This window comes from Bombina bombina, chromosome 1 (genome assembly GCF_027579735.1).
Source record: "Bombina bombina isolate aBomBom1 chromosome 1, aBomBom1.pri, whole genome shotgun sequence".
Taxonomy (NCBI): domain Eukaryota; kingdom Metazoa; phylum Chordata; class Amphibia; order Anura; family Bombinatoridae; genus Bombina; species Bombina bombina.
The window spans coordinates 1,400,203,295-1,400,224,780 of record NC_069499.1 but is presented as its reverse complement, the minus strand read 5'-3'; the positions used below and the strand labels follow the sequence as shown (position 1 = coordinate 1,400,224,780).

Genomic DNA, 21,486 nt, shown 5'->3' with positions numbered 1-21,486 from the left:
TCAGGCAATGTTTGCTCTGGGGGGTAGCCGTGATTGGAGGAAGCCGGATTCGTCATTGGTGGCGTATGAAGAGACTTGCGATGGGCGGGAAAAGCTGGAGCAGCTTCCAGAATAAAAGGTATTTTTACAAAAACGGTGAAATGTAAACTGATGAATGTCATTTTAAACAACTTTCTAATTTACTTCTATCATCAAATTTGCTTTGTTCTCTTGTTATTCTTAGTTGAATGCTAATACTAGGTAGGCTCATATGCTAATTTCTAATCCCTTGAAGGCTGCCTCTATTTTGAATGCATTTGACAGGTTTTCACAGCTAGAGGGCGTTAGTTCATGTGTTTCATATAGATAACACTGTGCTTATGCATGTGAAGTTATTTAAGAGTCAGCAGTAATTGCCTAAAATGCAACTCTGTCAAAAGATCTGAAATAAGGAGGCAATCAGCAGAAGCTTAGATACAAGGTAATTACAGAGGTAAAAAAGGTATATTTCTATAACCGTGTTGGTTATGCAAAACTGGGGAATGGTAAGTAAAGGGATTAGCTATCATTTTAAACAATAACATTTTTGGTGTTTACTGTCCCTTTAAGCATGTGCACAAGTTCACAGTATATACATATACTATTCTGTGATTGGCTAATGGCTGTCACATGATATAGGGGGCCGGGGTTAAAAAAAATATACTGCATTATGTTTTGCAATACAATGTTACAAAACACTGCTGCTATAGAGTTCTTATTAGTCTAACTAGTTTTATTCTTCCATAAAAAAACCAAGAGAACAAAGCAAATTTGATAACTCGTAAATTGGAAAGTTGTTTAAAATTGAATGTTCTATCTGAATCGTGAAAGTTTAATTTTTATTTTATTGTCCATTTAAGTATATAAAGGGATAGTAAAGTCAAAAAGAAACATTCATGATTCGGATAGAGAATGCAAATTTAAACAACTTTCAAATTTACTTCTGTAATCAAATTTGCTTTCTATCTTTTATTGAAGTTTAAAACTATGTAGGTTCATAAAATCTCTGGAGTGTGAATGTGTCTTTAGTAATCGAAGGCAGCATCATTTGTAGCTTTGTAATACAATGTTGAAAAACACTGCTGCCATAGAGACAAAACACACCTGAGTTCCTATGAACCTACCTAGATGTACTCTTCAATAAAAGATAACAAGAGATGGAACAAATTTGATAACAGAAGTAAATTTGAAAGTTGTTTAACATTACATTCTCTACCTGTATCATGAAAGTTTAATTTTGATTTTACTAGCCCTTTAATACTGGAGACTTGGCTAAGTTACCCTACCAATTGTGGACAGCTATAAATGAGCTCCTGCACTTATCAGTCAATCACTGTGTGGAATGTTAAAGGGTCACGATAATAAAGGATGCACTCCAGCCTCTCCATGTTTAAAACATAAAGGAAAACCAGGAGAAATAATGCACAAAACATGTTTTAACTAATGGAAATTATTTAATTATTTGTCCCTTTAAACATCTACACACAGTAGAAATTTTCACCCATAATTATAAATTAATATTAGGTTAGTTATCATTGATTTCTAAACAAGTTACAATGTAAAAATGCTTTGTCAGTATAACTTAATCCAATATACACTCTTCCATCAGTGTGTGTGTATAAATAATATAGATTACAACCCTATCCCACCGCCGGAAAGGTGAGTGTCGCGCTGGTTTGCAGTAAGTCATCGGGGGAGGAGCTGAGCAGGAGATGGCAGCAGCTGACGGCTCTATCAGATGAGTCTCCGAGCCAGGGCCTGCAGACTGAAGCTACGGGGGATATTCGCCGCTGTCCCCGGTCTCTTTTAACCACATTAAAGCCGGGATACTCGGTCTGGAATAAAGACTTCACTGACCTAGCTCAAACATTCGTCCCTGGACTATATACCTTGGCATAGCACCCCCTTCCTAGTCCAGGGACTCCTAAACTCTAGCTCGGGGTCTGGGCCTCGAACTCTGGGCCTCTTCCCCTGGGCTCGGCTTAAAATATTCCACGCAGTTCATGCAACTTCCACAGCGACTTTAAAACTCCAGCACGGCGATAGTGTCCCTGTCAGGCCGCGCAGACTGGCTGCTGTGTGGGTGAATGCTTTCTCCTTCTCCCCTCAGTTCCCCACCTCCTTGTTTACATTCTCTGTCCTGTGCACTAACCTTCCCTGCCTGCATGTTGTTGCTATTTACAGTGTTAGCTCTAAATTTAGTGATCTAGAAGGGAGCTCTGGTATGTGTGATATTAATATATATGTAAAGAGTAGATTGTCTTTGCATGTTTCCTGTTAAGTGTTCTACTATGTATTTTCTGCATGTCACCTAGACCTTATGTGAACTCTTATGTCCACCATGTTTATTAATTACTTTCCAAAACATTTGTACTGTATGTTATAGTTGAGTCTTGTAATATTCTCCACCTCTAACTTGCTAGCAGTACGGTTTGTTAGATCTGTACTGAACCTGTTGAAATAACCACTTTTGTAGCCAAGGCATAAACAAATGGGAGGGTTAAACATCCCCCCACCTATTACTGTTCTGTGACAGATACCTCCTTCTTCCTTATCTGTACTCTTGTAGTGTACTATGCCTTCTGTTATTGGTATAGGGGAAGCTGTAATCCACTACTATGCCCATACTAAGCATTCTGTCCTATCCTTATAAGAGCTGCACACCCTTACACAGCTGTGGTCTTTAAATACACCTATGTTTCCCATAACTCTGGTGTACTGCAGTGCATGCTCATCAACCTCTAACGTGTATAACTCCATATATATTTAGTTTATAATATATTGTGTATCTGGTGTTTTGAAAGCTCTCAAATGTGTAGGCTGTGCTTGCTACTTTTTTTCCTACTTACTCTGACATCATTACTTACGCCTCCTTATCTGTACTAAACTCATTTTTTATTACCTTATCTGCATGTGCTTTTTCTCTCTCCCTTCTACCTGTTCTGGTGATGATCATTTCACCTTTTCTGTATTGAGGGCACCCCTCTTCTTGTATACACAAATTATCTGAAACTTTTTTTTATTCCACAATTACCCCTTGTCTGTACTATGCAGCCCCCCCCATTCCTAGTCATACTTAGTAATGTGTCATTATTAGTGCTGTACTTTCACCCTGTCTTTAATCTGTGAATCTGCATTCTCCTTTCCTCAATATTTCAAGTACATTAAACCTTTTATTTATGTTTTGTAACTTTTGAAAGTCCTTTTTTTTTTTTTTTTCCCCTACGTCATGGGTTAGTCCCCTGCATCTTTATCTCTTCTGTATTTCTGCATCAAACAATACAGCTTGACATACCCTAGGCAGATGGGAGACATTTTTTCTATAATGTCACTTCTGTTTATAAGATTTTACATTATTTTATATGTACATTTTGCCACTGGCTGTTAAAATGTATAGCTGGCTCCTAAGTTTCATACATTTGTCAGCACCTTCATTATTGCTCATGTTTATTTTTATTATCATCTCTTCATGACCGCGTGTATTTAAAGTTGTACAAATCTCTGCTATGCAGCAATACACTAGGTTTCCCTAAGGTGTACTTTTTTTTTCTTTCTAAGACAAGTAACTATGTATAATTTATATTTGGCTGCCATTATTTATACCTATTTTAAAAATATGGAATACAAAATTCACCAAATCTTTTCAGCCTGTGATGTGAATTTATTATATCTTCCACATATGTCAGACCACCTAGGTTTCATTAAAGGGATAGGAAAAGTCAAATAAAATTTGCAAGAATCAGAACTTTTAAAATCACTTCTATTTTCAAATGTGCTTTGTTTGGTTGGTATACATTGTTGAAAATGATTACGCACATATCCTACACTATTGGGAGCAAGCTGGTGATTGGTGCCTGCATACATTTGACTCTTGTGATTGGCTTGCTAAATGTGTTCTGCTAGCTGCCAGTAGTGCAGTGCTATTCCATCAGCAAAGGATAACACAAGAATGAAGCAATTTTGATAATAAAAGTAAATTTTAAAGTTGTTAAAAATGGTATGTTGCATCCAAATCATGAATTAAATATTTAGGGTTTCCTGTCCCTTTTTAATGTTGCAAATATATGTAATTTCACATATCTTCACCGATCTTTTGAGTTGTAGGAATTACTTCCCACCCAAAAAGATGTGTTTTAAAGGGCAATGTTCCTTTTTAAATCTAAACTATCTTATGTTTCTTAGCCATGAAGTTGATTTATAAGCTTTTTATGTATTTATGACAAGAACACTATGCTGCTAAAATAAACTTGTGATAAGCTGCCTAAATTAAATCTTAATTGGAGGTTTTAGGGCATAGGAAATCACTAGGATAAAGTATTGGAACATGTGACTCTCTACTACTACTAATAATAATAATGTGTTTTTAAGACTATTCTTTAGAGAGATTTTCTTTGCTTTTCCTTGTCCCAACATTACATCTAATGTTTTCTGCTTCATTATGTTGAAATTTAACCTGTTTTAACTTTATTCATTTCTTTTTTCAGACCTCAAACGTGCTGCATCTGCAGCTATTGTGTGACGTAATCTGGTAAGTACAGAGCTGAATACATGTTAAAGGGACATGAAACCCAATTTTTATTTCATAATTTAGAAAGAGCAGGCAATTTTTAAACGACTTTCCAATTTACTTCTATTATCTAATTGTTTCATTCTCTTGATATTCTTTGTTGAAAACCATATTTAAATACGCTCAGTTGCTGCAGATTGGTGGCTGCACATTGATTCCTCGTGTGATTGGCTCAGCAATGTGCAATACTATATCTTTAACAAAGGATATCAAAATAATAAAGCAAAATCGATAATAGAAGTAAATTAGAATGTTTTTTTAAAATTGAATTCTCTATGGGAATCATGAAAGAGAAATATTTTAGGTTTCATGTCCCTTTAAGACTTTCCTATGCTACTCCCAGCTCTTATATTCAAATACTATTAACAGATAAAATACTTGCTAAAAAGGTATCTTGATATATTTTTTTTTCCCATTGTAATTTTCAGTTAACAATTTATTAGGTTTCTGATAGTCTTTTTCCTTATTTATTTTAGCTTTTAAATCCTAGTTGCAACATAGCAACATGTCATTTGAGATGGCTGATGGAAAAACGGACATAACAAATGGTAAGCAGTCAGTTGTCTTGTGCACTCCACAAGAGGGATGGTGTTTTAAGCCTTTGAGTGCTAATGACGGCTCTGAGCCATCAGAGTTTCCCACTCTGGTGCTAATGACTGCTCAGAGCCGTCACTAGCACTCTCCCATATTGAGGGAGATCTGGGGGATCCTACCCCGGCGATCGTGCCTGTAGAGTGACAGGCATCGCTGGGGCTTCCCGTTTTGCGTGGTGACGTCACGTGCAATAAAGTGATGACGTCACCACGCAACTTTATACTTAACAATGTTAAGTATAGGAGCAGGGGGCATGCTGCTTAGAAAGGTAATCGCCAAACCTTTCCAACAGTGTAAGTCTTGAGGTCTGAAAAAAAAAGTAAAAAAAAAAAAATGTATTAAAAATAATAAAAAAAAAAAAACTTAAAAAAATCTTAGCACTCAAAGGGTTAAAGAGGAATTAGGCTAAAAGAAAAATGCTTTCATATATTGAAACACCGACATAGACTGGAACAATGAAACTAGTAATTCAGCTAAGGGAGATTTTTATGTCACAATTAATAGAGGAGCTAACTTGGAATAAAGCTATATTGGATTAAGTGCTATCAAATAGTACAGATACAATATCAAATATAGATGTTAAAGAACATTTGGGTAAGTTATCTTAACATGGTCACGTTTGAAATCACTTTCCATAAGCAGCATTATAAGGGTTCATCTAAGACTTTTTTCATTTTAAGAAAGCAAAATTCAATGATTTAAGGAAATCGTTACCTAATGTAAATTGGTACAAATAGTAAGAAGTGAATACAGCGCCAACAAGAGGCCAAGGGATAAATATACTCACAGAGAGATAAAAGAAGATTATTTAATGAACCATGTTAAAAAGCATCAGTAATAAAAGACTATATATAAAAAATGTAAAAAGCACATATAAATAAAATTACAAATACAGGAATATCTTACAGAAGCGGCTCAAAGGGCCAAAGCTGATAATTACAATAAAAACAGAGGTAATAACAGGTGATCAGTGTACCACTCACACTGATCACCTGTTATTACCTCTGTTTTTATTGTAATTATCAGCTTTGGCCCTTTGAGCCGCTTCTGTAAGATATTCCTGTATTTGTAATTTTATTTATATGTGCTTTTTACATTTTTTATATATAGTCTTTTATTACTGATGCTTTTTAACATGGTTCATTAAATAATCTTCTTTTATCTCTCTGTGAGTATATTTATCCCTTGGCCTCTTGTTGGCGCTGTATTCACTTCTTACTACTTGTGCATATTTTTTGGAGGTTGGTTAGGATCTCTGTTTGGATACAGCTTGGGGATTACCTTAGCGCTTGTACACACACCCTTTTTTCACTAGTAAATTGGTACAAAGCATTCTCTAATAAAAATACAGAATATAAATGAATAACATTTAAAACTTTGTTAAATAAATATACATATAAACACATACCACATAGTTATAAAAGTAAAAAATAAATCCAAACCAATGCGACTAATTACAAATGTGTTGCGAAATTAGGAAAAAAGTAGGGCATTTAAATTGTTCAAAGAAAATAGTACAGACTTAAAGTGATGGTAAATTTGCCTCCATAACTTTACATATTTTGAAAGCTCTTGTCATTACTAGCATATCGATCTGCTTATTTATTTCAAAACTCAATTAAACTTCTAAAAATCAGCGTTTTTTTTCAGGCTCCGTTACCTGATTTTATACAGCCCCTGTCAGAGATTTTCAGAGTGTACTATTTGATTGGCATCTCTTTCAGCCAATAGGAGCCTCACCATGCGCCCCATGGATTTTACTCACAGCACTCTCCCGTGCTTGTAACTCTGCCTGGAAATGCAACTGTGCATACGCAACTCAATACGCTATTTGCGCAACTAAATACCTGTACCCGTTAGCGGCCTCACTGTTTTAGTTGCGAAAATAGCGTATTGAGTTGCGCAGTTGCACTTCCAGGCAGAGTTACAAGCACGGGAGCGTGCTGTGAATATAATCCATGGGGCGCATGGTGAGGCTCCTATTGGCTGAAAGAGATGCCAATCAAATACTACACCCTGAAAATCTCTGACAGGGGCTGTATAAAATCAGGTAACGGAGCCTGAAAAAAACGCTGATTTTTAGAAGTTTAATTGAGTTTTGAAATAAATAAGCAGATCGATATGCTAGTAATGACAAGAGCTTTCAAAATATGTAAAATTATGGAGGCAAATTTACCATCACTTTAACATTCCAAATATATAAGGAATGGCACAAAGCATGCAAAAAACAATCAAATTACCCAAAATTTAAAATGAAAGATTAATTGCGAAGAAATCTTAGTTAAACCATAAAATGTTTTTTTTTTTAAGTACATAAATGGCAAATCTAAGTACAGGTATACCTCACTTTACAGCGCTTTGTGGAGCTGAAGTTCAACCTCCAAGGATTTTGAAACAGTGCTGTAATCATCTTGAGATTGCGAGAAAAGTGACTGGCACCATTTTGTTTGCTAAGTTCACTCTGTTTACAGCATTACAGTGCAGTCTGTGTCTCTGCTATAGTCTGGCAAATTTTACTACAGTAATTGTCACTATTTTACAGGTACAATATTTATTGAATACTAATGTAATACTGTGCTGTGCTAGTGTTAAACTAAACGTAGCACTATTGCATCCCTAATATATGTTAGTTCAAACATGTTTTTAAACATTGGAAAGAAAGCTAAAACTGCCTTGTTTCACTTTAAGGCGGTTTTCACTTTACAGCAGGGCTCCGGTCCCTAACCCGCTGTATGAGCGGGGTATACCTGTAGGACAATACAGGTATATTAAAATGTGTGAAGGGTAGCATGATTAACAGTGACATGTAGAAGGCTAAGGTACTAAACTAGTTCTTCAGTATGCACAAGAAAGGAACAAATTAGATACTTTGAAACAAGCTAGAACATACAAGCCCATACCTTTTTAAAGGGATACTAACCCCACATTTTTTCTTTCATGATTCAGATAGAGTATGCAATTTTAAGCAACTTTCTAATTTACTCCTGTTATCAATTTTTCTTTGTTCTCATGTTATCTTGATTTGAAAAAGCAGTAATAAAAGTTTAGGAGCCGGCCCATTTTTAGTTCAGCACCTTGGTAGAGCTTGCTGATTGGTTTGCTACATTTAGCCACAAATCAGCAAGTGCTACCCAGGTGCTGAATGAAAAATGGTCCGGCTCTAAAGCTTACAGTACTGCTATTTCAAATCAAGATAGCATGGGAACAAAGAAAAATTGATAATAGGAGTTAATTAGAAAGAGCATGAGATTTTAAGCACCTATCTGAATCATGAAAGAAATTTTTTTTAATTGGGTTTAGTATCCCTTTAAATGGGTTATCCCTAGCGTATATTGGGGGGAAACTGCATAATATTAAGGTAAATAAAACTCCAGGTCCAGATGGAATACACCACCCAAGGGTTTTACAGGAACATAGTGCTGTTATAGCCAAACCTCTACTACTCATTTTTTTTTTTCTTCAAGAAGGGAAGCAGGGCTGATCCAGGAAGCTATAGACCAGTTAGTCTGCCATCAAAGTGGGGAAGTTACTTAAAGGGATTATATTGATGAGTATATTCATGTAAACAAGATTTTGAGTTTAAATCTGCATGTTTTTATTGAAAAATAGATCATGTCAAACTAATCTAATTAGATTCTATAAAAATATAAAGGGGAATCATTTATATGTTATATGCTTTGGATTTGGTGTAAAAGGGAAGTTTAAAGGGATGTAAAAAATATACTCTGTGTTTAAAGCATTTTAATATTTTATTATTGCTTGCATATATCTGTGTTTTAACTCCTGCAAAGTTAAAGGGGCAGTCAAGTCAAAATTAAACTTTAATGATTTAGTTAGGGCATGCAATTTTAAACAACTTTCCAATTTACTTTTATCATCAATTTAATTTTTTAACACAGTTTTTCACATCTAGACAGTGCAAGTTCATGTGTGCCATATGGACAACATTGTTCTGACTCCCGTGGAGTTATTTGAGTCAGCACAGATTGGCTAAAAAGCAAGTCTGTTAAAAGAACTAAGATAAGGGGGCAGTCTGCAGAGGCTTAGGTACAAAGTAATCACAGAAGTTAAAAAGTGTAACAGTTGGTTATGCAAAATGGCAAATGGATAGTAAGGATTATCTTTTTAAGCAATAACATTTTCAAGTAGACTCCCTTTAATGTCTGCTCCAGCCTAGCAATGCACTGCTAGAAGCTAACTGAAAACATCTGGTAAACCAATAAGATACAAATATGTGTAGCCACCAATCGCCAGGTAGCTCCCTGTAGTGTTAAGTAAATTTGAAAATAGAAATTCATTTTAAGTGTTTTTAACCATTTTGCTACTAAGCCTTTTTTACACCCCAGTGCTGAGCCAATTTTGAGCTTTTTTGCTACGTACATTTAAACCGTATTGTAAGTCAAATTTCAGTGAGTGACCCACATAAATTATATATTGCTTGTCAGCAGGCCCAGCAGATTCAGAATATAACCTTTTATTATATTTATAATTCATTGTATGTGTATTAGCTGTGGCAAAAACTGTAAAAAATAAAATACAGTGCCCTCCACTAATATTGGCATCCTTCTGTAAATATGAGCGCAAAGAAGGCTGTGGAAAATTGTCTTGTTTTAACCTTTTGATCTTTTGTTAAAAAACAAACATAACAATACTCTGCTCTCATGGATAGCAAACAATTGCAAAAAAACAAACAAAAAAAAAACTTTGTTAAATGTGTGGCACAATTATTGGCACCCTTTTAGTCAAGACATTGTTCTTACCTAACTTTGCCAAGATAACAGCTCTGAGTCTTCTCCTATAATGCCTGATGAGGTTGGAGAATACATGTCAAGGGATCTGAGACCATTCCACCATACAGAGTCTCTGCAGATCTTTCAAATTTTGAGGTCGACACTGATGGACTCTCCTCTTCAGTTCCCTCCACAGGTTTTCTATGGGATTCAACTCAGGGGACTGGGAAGGCCATGGCAGGACCTTAATTTTGTGGTCAGTAAACCATTTTTGTGTTGATTTTGATGTATGTTTTAGATCATTGTCCTACTGAAAGATATAACCACAACCCACTTTCAGCTTTCTGGCAAAGGCAGTCAGTTGTTCATTTAATATCTTTTGATATTTGATAGAGTCCATTATGCCATGTACCCTAACAAAATGTCCAGGTCCTCTGGCAGAAAAACAGCCTCAAAACATTAAAGATCCCTGCCATATTTAACCGTGGGCATGAGGTACTTTTCCATATGGCTACCACTCAGTGTGTGCCAAACCCAACTCTTGCCAAAAAGCTCTATTTTGGTTTCATGTGAACATAGAACTTGATCCCATTTGAAGTTCCAGTAGTGTCTGGCAAACGGAAGACGCTAGAGTTTGTTTTTGGATGAGAGTAGAGGCTTTTCTTGAAATCCATCCAAACAACTTATGGTGGTGTAGGTGACGTCGGATTGTAGCTTTGGAGTCTTTCTGACCCCAAGATGCAACTAACTTCTGCAATTCTCCAGCTGTGATCCTTGGAGATATTTTGGCCACTCAAACCATCGTCTTCACAGTGCGTTGAGCCAATATAGACACATGCGTCCTCTTCCAGGTTGATTCATAACATTTCCAGTTGACCAGTACTCTTAATTATTGCCCTGATAGTTTAAATAAGCATTTTCAATGGTTTTGCTATTTTCTTATAGCCACTTCCCATTTTGTGAAGCTCAACAACTTTTTGCAGCACATCACAACGATATTTCTTCTATAAAGGTAAGACGAGTCCACGGATTCATCCATTAGTTGTGGGATATTATCCTTCCCTACAGGAAGTGGCAAAGAGCACCACAGCAGAGCTGTCTATATAGCTCCACCCCCCAGTCATTCTCTTTGCCTACTCTAAGTACTAGGAAGGGTAAAGTGAAAGAGGTGATAAAGTATTAGTTTTTTATTTCTTCACCAGGTATTCCGTTCGCTCCTACTTTTAAGAAGATGTTTCCCATATCAGACGCCGTGCGGGACTCGTGGCAGACGGTCCCTAAGGTGGAGGGAGCTATTTCTACCCTAGCTAAGCGTACAACTATACCTATTGAGGACAGTTGTGCTTTCAAAGATCCTATGGATAAAAAAATTAGAGGGTCTCCTGAAGAAAATATTTGTTCATCAAGGTTTTCTTCTCCAACCTATAGCGTGCATTGTTCCTTTAACTACTGCAGCGTCCTTTTGGTTCGAGGCTCTGGAAGAGGCTCTTCAGGTTGAGACTCCATTAGAGGATATTCTGGATAGAATTAGGGCTCTCAAGCTAGCTAATTCTTTCATTACAGATGCCGCTTTTCAATTGGCTAAATTAGCGGCGAAGAATTCAGGTTTTGCCATTTTAGCGCGCAGAGCATTATGGCTTAAGTCCTGGTCTGCTGATGTGTCATCAAAAGCTAAGCTTTTAGCCATCCCTTTCAAGGGTAAGACCCTATTCGGGCCTGAACTGAAAGAGATCTTTTCAGACATCACTGGAGGGAAAGGCCATGCCCTTCCTCGGGATAAGACGAATAAGATGAGGACCAAACAGAATAATTTTCGTTCCTTTCGAAACTTCAAAGGTGGTTCCTCTTCCCCTGCCGCAAAGCAAGAGGAGAATCTTGCTCAATCCAAGTCAGTCTGGAGACCTAACCAGACTTGGAACAAGGGTAAACAGGCCAAGAAGCTCGCTGCTGCCACCAAGACAGCATGAAGGGGGTAGCCCCCGATCCGGGATCGGATCTAGTAGGGGGCAGACTTTCTCTCTTCGCTCAGGCTTGGGCAAGAGACGTTCAGGACTCCTGGGCTTTAGAAATAGTAACTCAGGGGTATCTTCTAGATTTCAAAGATTCTCCCCCAAGGGGGAGATTCCATCTTTCTCAATTATCTGTAAACCAGACAAAAAGAGAGGCGTTCTTACGCTGTGTAGAAGACCTATATTCCATGGGAGTGATCTGCCCAGTTCCGGAAACAGAACAGGGGCAAGGGTTCTACTCCAATCTGTTTGTGGTTCCCAAAAAAAGAGGGAACTTTCAGACCAATTTTGGATCTCAAGATCCTAAACAAATTCCTCAGAGTCCCATCCTTCAAGATGGAGACCATTCGGACTATTTTACCAATAATCCAGGAGGGTCAATATATGACTACCGTGGATCTAAAGGATGCGTATCTACACATTCCTATCCACAAAGATCATCACCAGTTCCTCAGGTTCGCCTTTCTGGACAAGCATTACCAGTTTGTGGCTCTTCCCTTCGGGTTGGCCACAGCTCCCAGAATTTTCACAAAGGTGCTAGGGTCACTTCTGGCGGTTCTAAGACCGCGGGCATAGCGGTGGCGCCTTATCTGGACGATATCTTAATCCAGGCGTCAACTTACCAACTAGCCAAGTCTCACACGGACATCGTGTTGGCTTTTCTAAGATCTCACGGGTGGAAGGTGAACGTACAAAAGAGTTCACTTATCCCTCTCACAAGAGTTCCATTCCTGGGAACTCTAATAGATTCGGTGGCCATGAAGATTTTTCTGACGGAGGTCAGGAAATCAAAGATTTTATCCATCTGTCGAGTTCTTCATTCCATTCCTCGGCCGTCAGTGGCTCAGTGTATGGAGGTAATCGGTTTAATGATAGCGGGAATGGACATAGTTCCGTTTGCTCGCTTGCATCTCAGACCACTGCAACTTTGCATGCTCAAACAGTGGAATGGGGATTATGCAGATTTATCTCCTCAGATAAATCTGGACCAATAGATCAGAGACTCTCTTCTTTGGTGGTTGTCACAGGATCATCTGTCCAAGGGAATGTGTTTCCGCAGGCCAGCGTGGGTCATAGTGACGACGGACGCAAGCCTATTGGGCTGGGGTGCAGTCTGGAATTCCCTGAAAGCACAGGGTTTGTCGACTCTCCTCCCGATAAATATTCTAGAACTGAGAGCGATATTCAACTTGCTTCAGGCGTGGCCTCAGCTGGCGTCGGCCAGATTCATAAGATTCCAGTCGGACAATATCACGACTGTAGCATATATCAATCATCAGGGGGGAACAAAGAGTTCTCTAGCGATGATAGAGGTTACCAAAATAATTCAATGGGAAGAGACTCACTCTTGCAATCTATATCCCAGGAGTGGAGAACTGGGAAGCGGATTTTCTAAGTCGTCAGACTTTTCATCTGGGGGAGTGGGAACTCCATCCGGAGGCGTTTGCACAATTGATTCAGCAATGGGGCACACCAGAATTGGATCTGATAGCGTCTCGTCAGAATGCCAAATTTCCTCGATACGGGTCCAGGTCAAGGGATCCTCAGGCAGTACTGATAGATGCTCTAGCAGTACCCTGGTCGTTCCACCTGGCTTATGTGTTTCCACCATTTCCTCTCCTTCCTTGCTTGATTGCCAGAATCAAACAGGAGAGAGCTTTGGTGATTTTGATAGCACCTGCGTGGCCATGCAGGACTTGGTATGCAGACCTGGTGGACATGTCATCTCTTCCACCATGGCCTCTACCTCTGAGACAGGACTTTCTGATTCAAGGTCCGTTCCAGCATCCAAATCTTGTTTCTCTGCGACTGACTGCTTGGAAATTGAACGCTTGATCTTATCCAAGCGGGGGTTCTCTGAGTCGGTCATAGATACCTTGATTCAGGCTCGAAAGCCTGTCACCAGGAAGATCTATCATAAGATATGGCGTAAATATCTTTATTGGTGCGAATCCAAAGGCTACTCATGGAGTAAGATCAGGATTCCTAGGATTTTGTCCTTTCTCCAAGAAGGATTGGAGAAGGGGTTATCGGCTAGTTCCTCAAAGGGACAGATATCTGCTTTATCAATTCTACTGCACAAACGTCTGGCAGATGTTCCAGACGTTCTGTCAGGCTTTAGTTAGAATCAAGCCTGTGTTTAAACCTGTTGCTCCGCCATGGAGTTTGAATTTAGTTCTTCAAGGGGTTCCGTTTGAACCTATGCATTCCATAGATATTAAGCTTCTATCTTGGAAAGTTCTGTTTCTAGTTGCTATCTCTTCAGCTTGAGTTTCTGAACTATCTGCATTGCAATGCGACTCACCTTATCTTGTTTTCCATGCTGATAAGGGGGTTTTGCGTACCAAACCTGGATTCCTTTCTAAGGTTGTTACTAATAAGAATATTAATCAGGAAATTGTTGTTCCTTCTGTGTCCTAATCCTTCCTCTAAGAAGGAGCGTCTATTGCACAACTTGGACGTGGTTCGTGCTTTAAAGTTTTACTTGCAAGCGACCAAAGATTTTCGTCAAACATCTTTTGTTTGTTGTCTATTCTGGTAAACGTAGAGGTAAAAAAGCTACGGCTACCTCTCTTGCCTTTTGGCTGAAAAGCTTCATCCGTTTGGCATACGAGACTGCTGGACAGCAGCCTCCTGAAAGAATTACAGCTCACTCTACTAGAGTGGTGGCTTCCACATGGGCTTTTAAAAATGATGCTTCTGTTGAACAGATTTGTAAGGCTGCGACTTGGTCTTCGCTTCATACCTTTTACAAATTTGATACCTTTGCTTCTTCGGAGGCTATTTTTGGGAGAAAAGTTCTTCAAGCAGTGGTGCCTTCTGTTTAACCATCTGTCTTGTCCCTCCCATTCATCCGTGACCTGTAGCTTTGGTATTGTTTCCCACAAGTAAAGGATGAATCTGTGGACTCGTCTTACCTTTATAGAAGAAAACTAAATTTATGCTTACCTGATAAATTGATTTCTTCTGTGGTAAGACGAGTCCACGGCCCGCCCTGTCTTTTTTTTTTTTTTTTTTTTTTGCACGTCATTTAATCCTGTATTTTAAATCTAAACAAATATAGTTTGTTTAACTGGTAATGTTTTGCAAACAGATCATATATTTTTTTTTAAATTTTTTTTTTTTTTTTATTTTCAATGGGCTTTATTAAAAAAAAAAAAGAATAGATAATAGTTTACAGCAAATCTTAAATTCAGCAATTCAAACAAAAGGTAGATACATATATAAATATACTGCAAATTGCTTCATAGGTAAATAAATCAAGTCCCTTTTCCTGTGAAATGCAGGACATATGAGCTGTATTTGCTGGATGTTCTTTCCATACCCCAGTTGTAGAGACCTCTTTTGGATCTCGCAAAATAAGAAAGTCAAAGTTGATATTATAGGGGAAGCTGACTGATTGTTAGAAAATAGATAAAGTTAAACTTGATATAAATGAATAACACAAAGAGAAAAAACAGACAAAAAGAAAAATACTACAAACAACCAGAACTTGATTAAGTGACATGAAGTAAGGCCACATCTTTAACATAACAGACAACTACATATTTCAACCTTCAGATATACTAATATTTGCTGCCCCATCTTTTGCCTCCAATATAAGTGGTAACTTTAACCTAAAGATAGCTGAAGCTGAGCTCCCCTGAATGGGTATGGTGGCTCCTCTTGATAAATTAGCAGCCATGTCAGTTGGCTTTATGCTTATGTTTGTCCCACACTGCCTCGGCCACAGGCAGTGCAAGATGAGAGCAAGCTATTCTATGTGATGTGTAGTTTGTAACTATAAGTGGATAAAGGAATACAACCGACATGTTTGTGTGTAAAGTGTTTAAGGCAATTTAAAGATTAAAGGTTTGTTGTGCAGCATTACTAGAAAAACAAAGCTCAGTATAAGGCTCTAGCCCAAACAATACCTTAATAAACATGGTTTTCATATCATGAACTATGTGGGGCAGTTGCAAAACAATCTATTGCCTATAAACTAGGCATGTCAAACACAATGAGCATGCCCAAATTCAGGGGGTCCAAAAGGGCAGTGCACCCACTGTTACAGAGTTCAACTGCTGGGCAGAAATTAGGCATAATTAACTATACTTAGTGGCGTGTCTGACACCCCCGAGTGCCATGATGTATCGAATGGTGTAGGGGAAATGTACCAAGTCTCTGTGGGACCTCGCAGAGTAAGCAGCGGACTGATCAGTCTTGTTTGTACGGAGCTTTGGAGTCACGGCTCGCAGAGGTCCCCCTCCAAGGCCCCGGAGCACCTGACCAGACCCGGCCCTTGACAAGGGCGAAGTGAGTGCTTTTGCTATGTCAGGGGGTCCCCTCGGGGGTGGCATCTCTAGAGTATGTACCAGCTCATCTTCATCGTTGGTGAGATCGTGGTTTGTTTTTATGGCGGAGGTCGCGGGAGTGAGTTGCACGGATGCTAAGCCAGGGATGGGGGCAAGCCTGTTGTGCCTTAGAAAGTCCAGCGATGAGTGAGATGGCTTCTTTGTGATACTTTCTTCCCCAGCAGTCTCCGCCGCTTCGTAGTCTCTGTGTTGCATTGCCGACTTGTAAGAGTGCACATCTAGAGGATCTATCTGCAAACAGCCCAGAGTCAGCTGTGTGGTTAGTTGCGCGGCCCTCCCGGGCCCAAAGGGCGGGCCGCACTCCGGGGTCTTTAGTTGTAGTAACACTGGATGCTTTGGTAATGTCGGTGGGATTTTCTGCATTAGGTGAAACAGTTCCTGCTCCGATGGAGCCTTATCTATTAGCTTCTGGAACAGCAACTCTAATTTAAGCAGTGTGTGATCTGTCGATGCTAGGATTGTGCCATTCTTCGCGTCTACTGCAGTGGACGCCATTTTTACACCTTTCCCTTCCTTTCTTTATCTTGCTATCTGGCGTATATAGATGGCCGATTCAGCCGGGGCAACCAAAGAAATGGCGAGAAGGCTGCAGTATAAAAAGATGGGTTTAACTTAGGTTTGTTTCTGGTGAAACACCCCGGATAGCCGGTGGGGAAGCGCTGCCTGCGTGATTGCCGCTAGTACAGGCCACAATTGTCCGTTTCCACCTCTGGGATCATTCGTACAGCTGAGAGTTATTGAAACGGTCTGTATAGTGCTTAGGAGCACTAATTAACTTGAGTTTTTGTTGAAAGCTGTATTTGTGAGTTAATATTGAGCGGCTTATAACCCACTCACCCAGAGCTCCAGAAAATGCGGCTGGTTAGAGCTGCTGCTTGGACACGCCCCCCCCGCCCTGTCATTTTAAGACAGATTGTATTTTTTTTAATTTAAACTTCAGTCACCTCTGCACCTTGTAGTTTCTCCTTTTTCTTCCTGTACCTTTGGTCGAATGACTGGTGGGTGGAGCTAAGGGAGGAGCTATATAGACAGCTCTGCTGTGGTGCTCTTTGCCACTTCCTGTAGGGAAGGATAATATCCCACAAGTAAAGGATGAATCCGTGGACTAGTCTTACCATAGAATAAATCAATTTATCAGGTAAGCATAAATTTAGTTTTCTTGGTCTTACCCATTGTGATGAAGGGAATTTGGCTTATGTGCTACCTCATATTTATATAGAAAAGCACAAGAGGTGTTCCCAAATAGAATTAAAATCCCTTTATTAATTCTTGGGTGGAGATACAGACAGAAACACAACATTTTGGGGTTATTTCCCCTTAATCATGTGACAGATTACCTCTGCGTTCTCGGAGGTTCTTTTTTTCATTTTTGCAAGCAAAATCGCGCATGTGGTGACGCTATTTACGTCATGACACACAAAATACATAGAACTATATACTTGCTGGTGCCTCAAAATATACATATATAAAGATGGATATTGGAAAGTTGTTTAAAATTAAGTGAATCATAAAAGTTAAATTTTGACTTTAGTGTTCCTTTTTAATACACCAAATTGTTTTATTTTTTTTTGCCACCCCCCCTCTGACACTATGTATTTTTCTTTGTTTGTATAGGGAGCTTTTCCAGCAGCCCTGAAGACATGTCTGGAGCAGAAGAAGGTAAAGAGAATTCATCTGGTATTGAAGTTGAGGCCTCAGATTTGAGCTTGAGTCTCACTGTAGATGAGACGGACACCAACAGAGCAGAAAGCAGGGACACCTGCTCTGAAAGTTCAGGAGAGGAGAAAGACTCGGACAGCATGGATGATACAGGTCATTATTCCATCAATGATGAAAACCGAGTCAATGACCACTCTCATTCTGATGAGGAAGAAGATGATGAAGAAGAAGAGGGTGAGGAGAGATTACGAAAACGAGCCCAACGTAAGAGAGCCAATCGTGATCAGGACTCTTCAGATGATGAGAGAGCTCTTGAAGACTGGGTAAATTCTGAGAAGACACCACTTCCTCGTCCACCCTGGCGGGCCATCCGTGCTTTAAGGCAGCGTGAGATGGGCAGCAGCACCCGTTTTATATATGATGCCTGTGGATCTAGAAGCTTTGTCCAGCGCTTTCATCTCCTTCATGGTCTTGATGGTCATAGTGGTTGTGTAAATACACTACACTTCAACCAGCGAGGAACTTTGTTGGCCAGTGGAAGTGATGATCTTAAGGTTGTAGTGTGGGACTGGGTGAGACGCAAGCCAGTTTTGGAATTTGAAAGTGGCCACAAGAGCAACGTCTTTCAGGTAAAATTAACACTTAGACTTATGTAGTAAAATGTCTTTTCTATGAAATATTTGCTTTTGAAAATTACACACCTGCAGCTTCTGAAATATTTAATACTCTTTTGGCATTGTAGACATATATATTTTTTTTAATCTAATATCCATCCATCCCTACAAACAAAAGCGTTGGTTTAAAGTCTGGAATACTGGAGTTTGGAGTGAAATCAACATGTGGACTTACTTAGCAAAACAAGATACATTCTTATTTTCAGAAATAACTTGTAGATGTTATTAATATCCAATGATAATCCAGCAGGTTACCTTCAGTATTTCTCCAGCTCTTAGTATATGATCTGTCATGACTGCTGCCCAGAAGCACCCCAACTTCTACTGGTTTTAAAGACACAAATGGTAGTTTTCAAGTGCATTAAAGCGAGGTTTTAAAGGGATATAAAAGTGCAAAAAGAAAAACACAATAGTCTGTTACAGCATTTTATTATTGTGCTAATGTGTGCATATATCTGTGTTTAACCCCTACAAACTTAAAGGGCCATAATACCCAAATGTTTAAACACTTGAAAGTGATGCAGCATATCTGTAAAAAGCTGACTAGAAAATATCACCTGAACATCTCTATGTAAAAAAGAAAGATATTTTACCTCAAAAGTTCCTCAGTAGCCACCTCCCATTGTAAAGGATTTCTAAGCAGCATTTTTTTGTGTTTGTCCTGGGACATCTGAAGGGACTAGCATCGTGCACTCTCATACTTATTTCACCAATCAGGTAAAGGAAGCTTACTATGAAATCTCATGAGAGTTAAGTCAAATCTCATGAGATCACAGTAAGAGTTCATGACCTCAACACTGCTGATGCTGATTGGCTGCTGTTCATTTCTTCATTTTTTTTAATTTTTTTATCTGCAGCTGAGTATAACTTTTTACACAGAACTTACTCTGCTGAGCTGAGGAAATTGTGAGGTAAAATATCTTCCTTTTTTACATAGAGATGCTCAGGTGATATTTTCCTGTCAGCTTTTTACAGTTATACTGCATCAGTTTCAAGTGATTTAGCATGTGAGTATTATGTCCCTTTAAAGTGAACACATCTTGTGAGTCAATGACGAGGCATATGTGTGTAACTTCCAATCACCAGCTAGTTGCCACTAATTCATTGCTGCTACGGAGCTGACTTTAACTGTGTTTAACCCTTTTGTAGGGGTTAATAAGCACATAATTTTATTTTAACATTTGTATATAACACTAGAGCAAGGCTTGACAAATTTGTTGAGAATCAAGGAGCCAGCTCAAAATTTTAAAGCCAATCATCCTATAGATGGTCACATGGAAAATTATAAATATTCGTTAATATCAAGATGTTAAAGAACTGATTGGAGCAAGTCTCTAGTTTGATCATAGCTAAAATGATTTCTCACCTTGGCAATAATCAGTATTAAAGGTACATAAGTCAAAATTAAACTTTCATGATTCAGCAAGCAATGTTTAAAAAATGGAAAAAAACAAACAGAAGAAAAACTTTCCAATATGCTTCTATCGTCAGATTTACTTTTCTCTCTTGGATTAGTATACCTAGGTGCATGTGTACAGAGCACAGTATATAGCAGCAGTGATGCATTTTTGTTTATAACAGTTATATTTTTATGAGCACTGGCTGGCAGCAGTTTGCAAAAATGCATAACATTTACATACATTGTTGCAAAACTTCTGTCATAGTGCTCTTAAACCTGTGTTCTTTTGCTCCTTTGTCAGAATCTGCTTCCTCTGACTGCTTATGCTCTGTATGACGTAATCGCACTCCACATATGTTAAATAGGTATGTGTGGAATGTGATTGCGACAATCAGCAGCATGCACAGTCAGAGGGAGTAGATTCTGACTTGGGTACTGTTAGATTGCTGCTTTTTATCTTAGTTGAGAGCTTGTGAGTGCTGGACTTTTTCTGTGTGCTATATTAATGTATTATTTTTTGTAATTTTCCCTGTTTGGGCCTTGACTCTGGTGACAGTGCAGCTTCCTGAGAGTGCTTTTTTGCACCTCCCGTGCTTTGTGTGTGTGTGTATGTATGTATGTATGTATGTATGTCTAAAAATGGCAGATAAGGAGGTGTCTGGAGAGGTGAGAAACGATGTAATATTGTCGGTATAGAGAGAAATTTTGTGGCATGAAGTTACCAAGCAGGCTCCTGAAATTTGAGGATCTGATCTAACCGCTTGAGCTAAGGGTTCAATAGCTAGCGCAAAGAGTAGGGGTGAGAGGGGGCAACCCTGCCTAATGCCATTAGTTATATTAAAAGAATCTGATTTAAAGCCTACTCCCTTGACTTTGGCTGACGGAGAAATATATAGGGCGGTTGGGAAATGGAAGGCTCGCATAGTCTCCCAGAGGTTCTCCCATCTTACCCTATTAATAATAATAATAATATTATTATTATTATTATTATTATGTAGGTCTGCAACAACTAATCGGCAAGATTGATCATAAAAATAGTTGTCAAAGAATCTCATTATCAATTAGGTGGTCAGCGATTAGTTGGTTAATTGCACAGCACCAGCTGCTTCAATCCGATGAACTCCTGCACATGGTATTGTGCAAACATTTTTATTTATTATTTTTTTTTCTATCCGATTAATCGGATGATTATTGTCCGATTAATCGGATAGAAAAACGATTAAAAAAATAAATGAATTCAATTTTTTTTGCACAATCTTAGTTGCAGTAGATCATCAGATTAAAGCAGCTGGTACTGTGCAACTGACCAACTAATCGCTGACCACCTAATTGATAATGAGATTTGTTGACAGCTATTTTTATGATCAAACTTACCGATTAGTTGTTGCAGCCCTATTATTATGTATTTATAAAGCGCCAGCAGATTACATAGCGCTATACAAGAAATAATGGAACATTACAGGGATGCATTAAATACACAA

At 38.7% G+C, this 21,486-nt stretch overlaps 1 protein-coding gene across 5 annotated transcripts in view; it reads left to right on the top strand.

Annotated features, from left to right (window-relative positions):
- Positions 1–1,701: 1,701 nt before the first annotated feature.
- Positions 1,702–21,486, top strand: part of DCAF8 (DDB1 and CUL4 associated factor 8) — a 378,940-nt gene continuing 359,155 nt past the window's right edge. Inside the window, exons 1-5 of one of the 5 annotated variants that reach the window (XM_053705096.1) lie at positions 1,702–2,097; positions 4,503–4,546; positions 5,062–5,133; positions 10,094–10,165; positions 17,888–18,561. In XM_053705096.1, coding sequence (XP_053561071.1) covers positions 17,914–18,561 — 648 coding nt within the window. In that variant the 5' untranslated portion in view covers positions 1,702–2,097; positions 4,503–4,546; positions 5,062–5,133; positions 10,094–10,165; positions 17,888–17,913. Of the gene's footprint in view, positions 2,102–4,502; positions 4,547–5,061; positions 5,134–10,093; positions 10,166–17,887; positions 18,562–21,486 lie in introns of all 5 variants that reach the window. The other 4 variants (XM_053705101.1, XM_053705076.1, XM_053705081.1 and 1 more) reach the window with 4 other exon arrangements.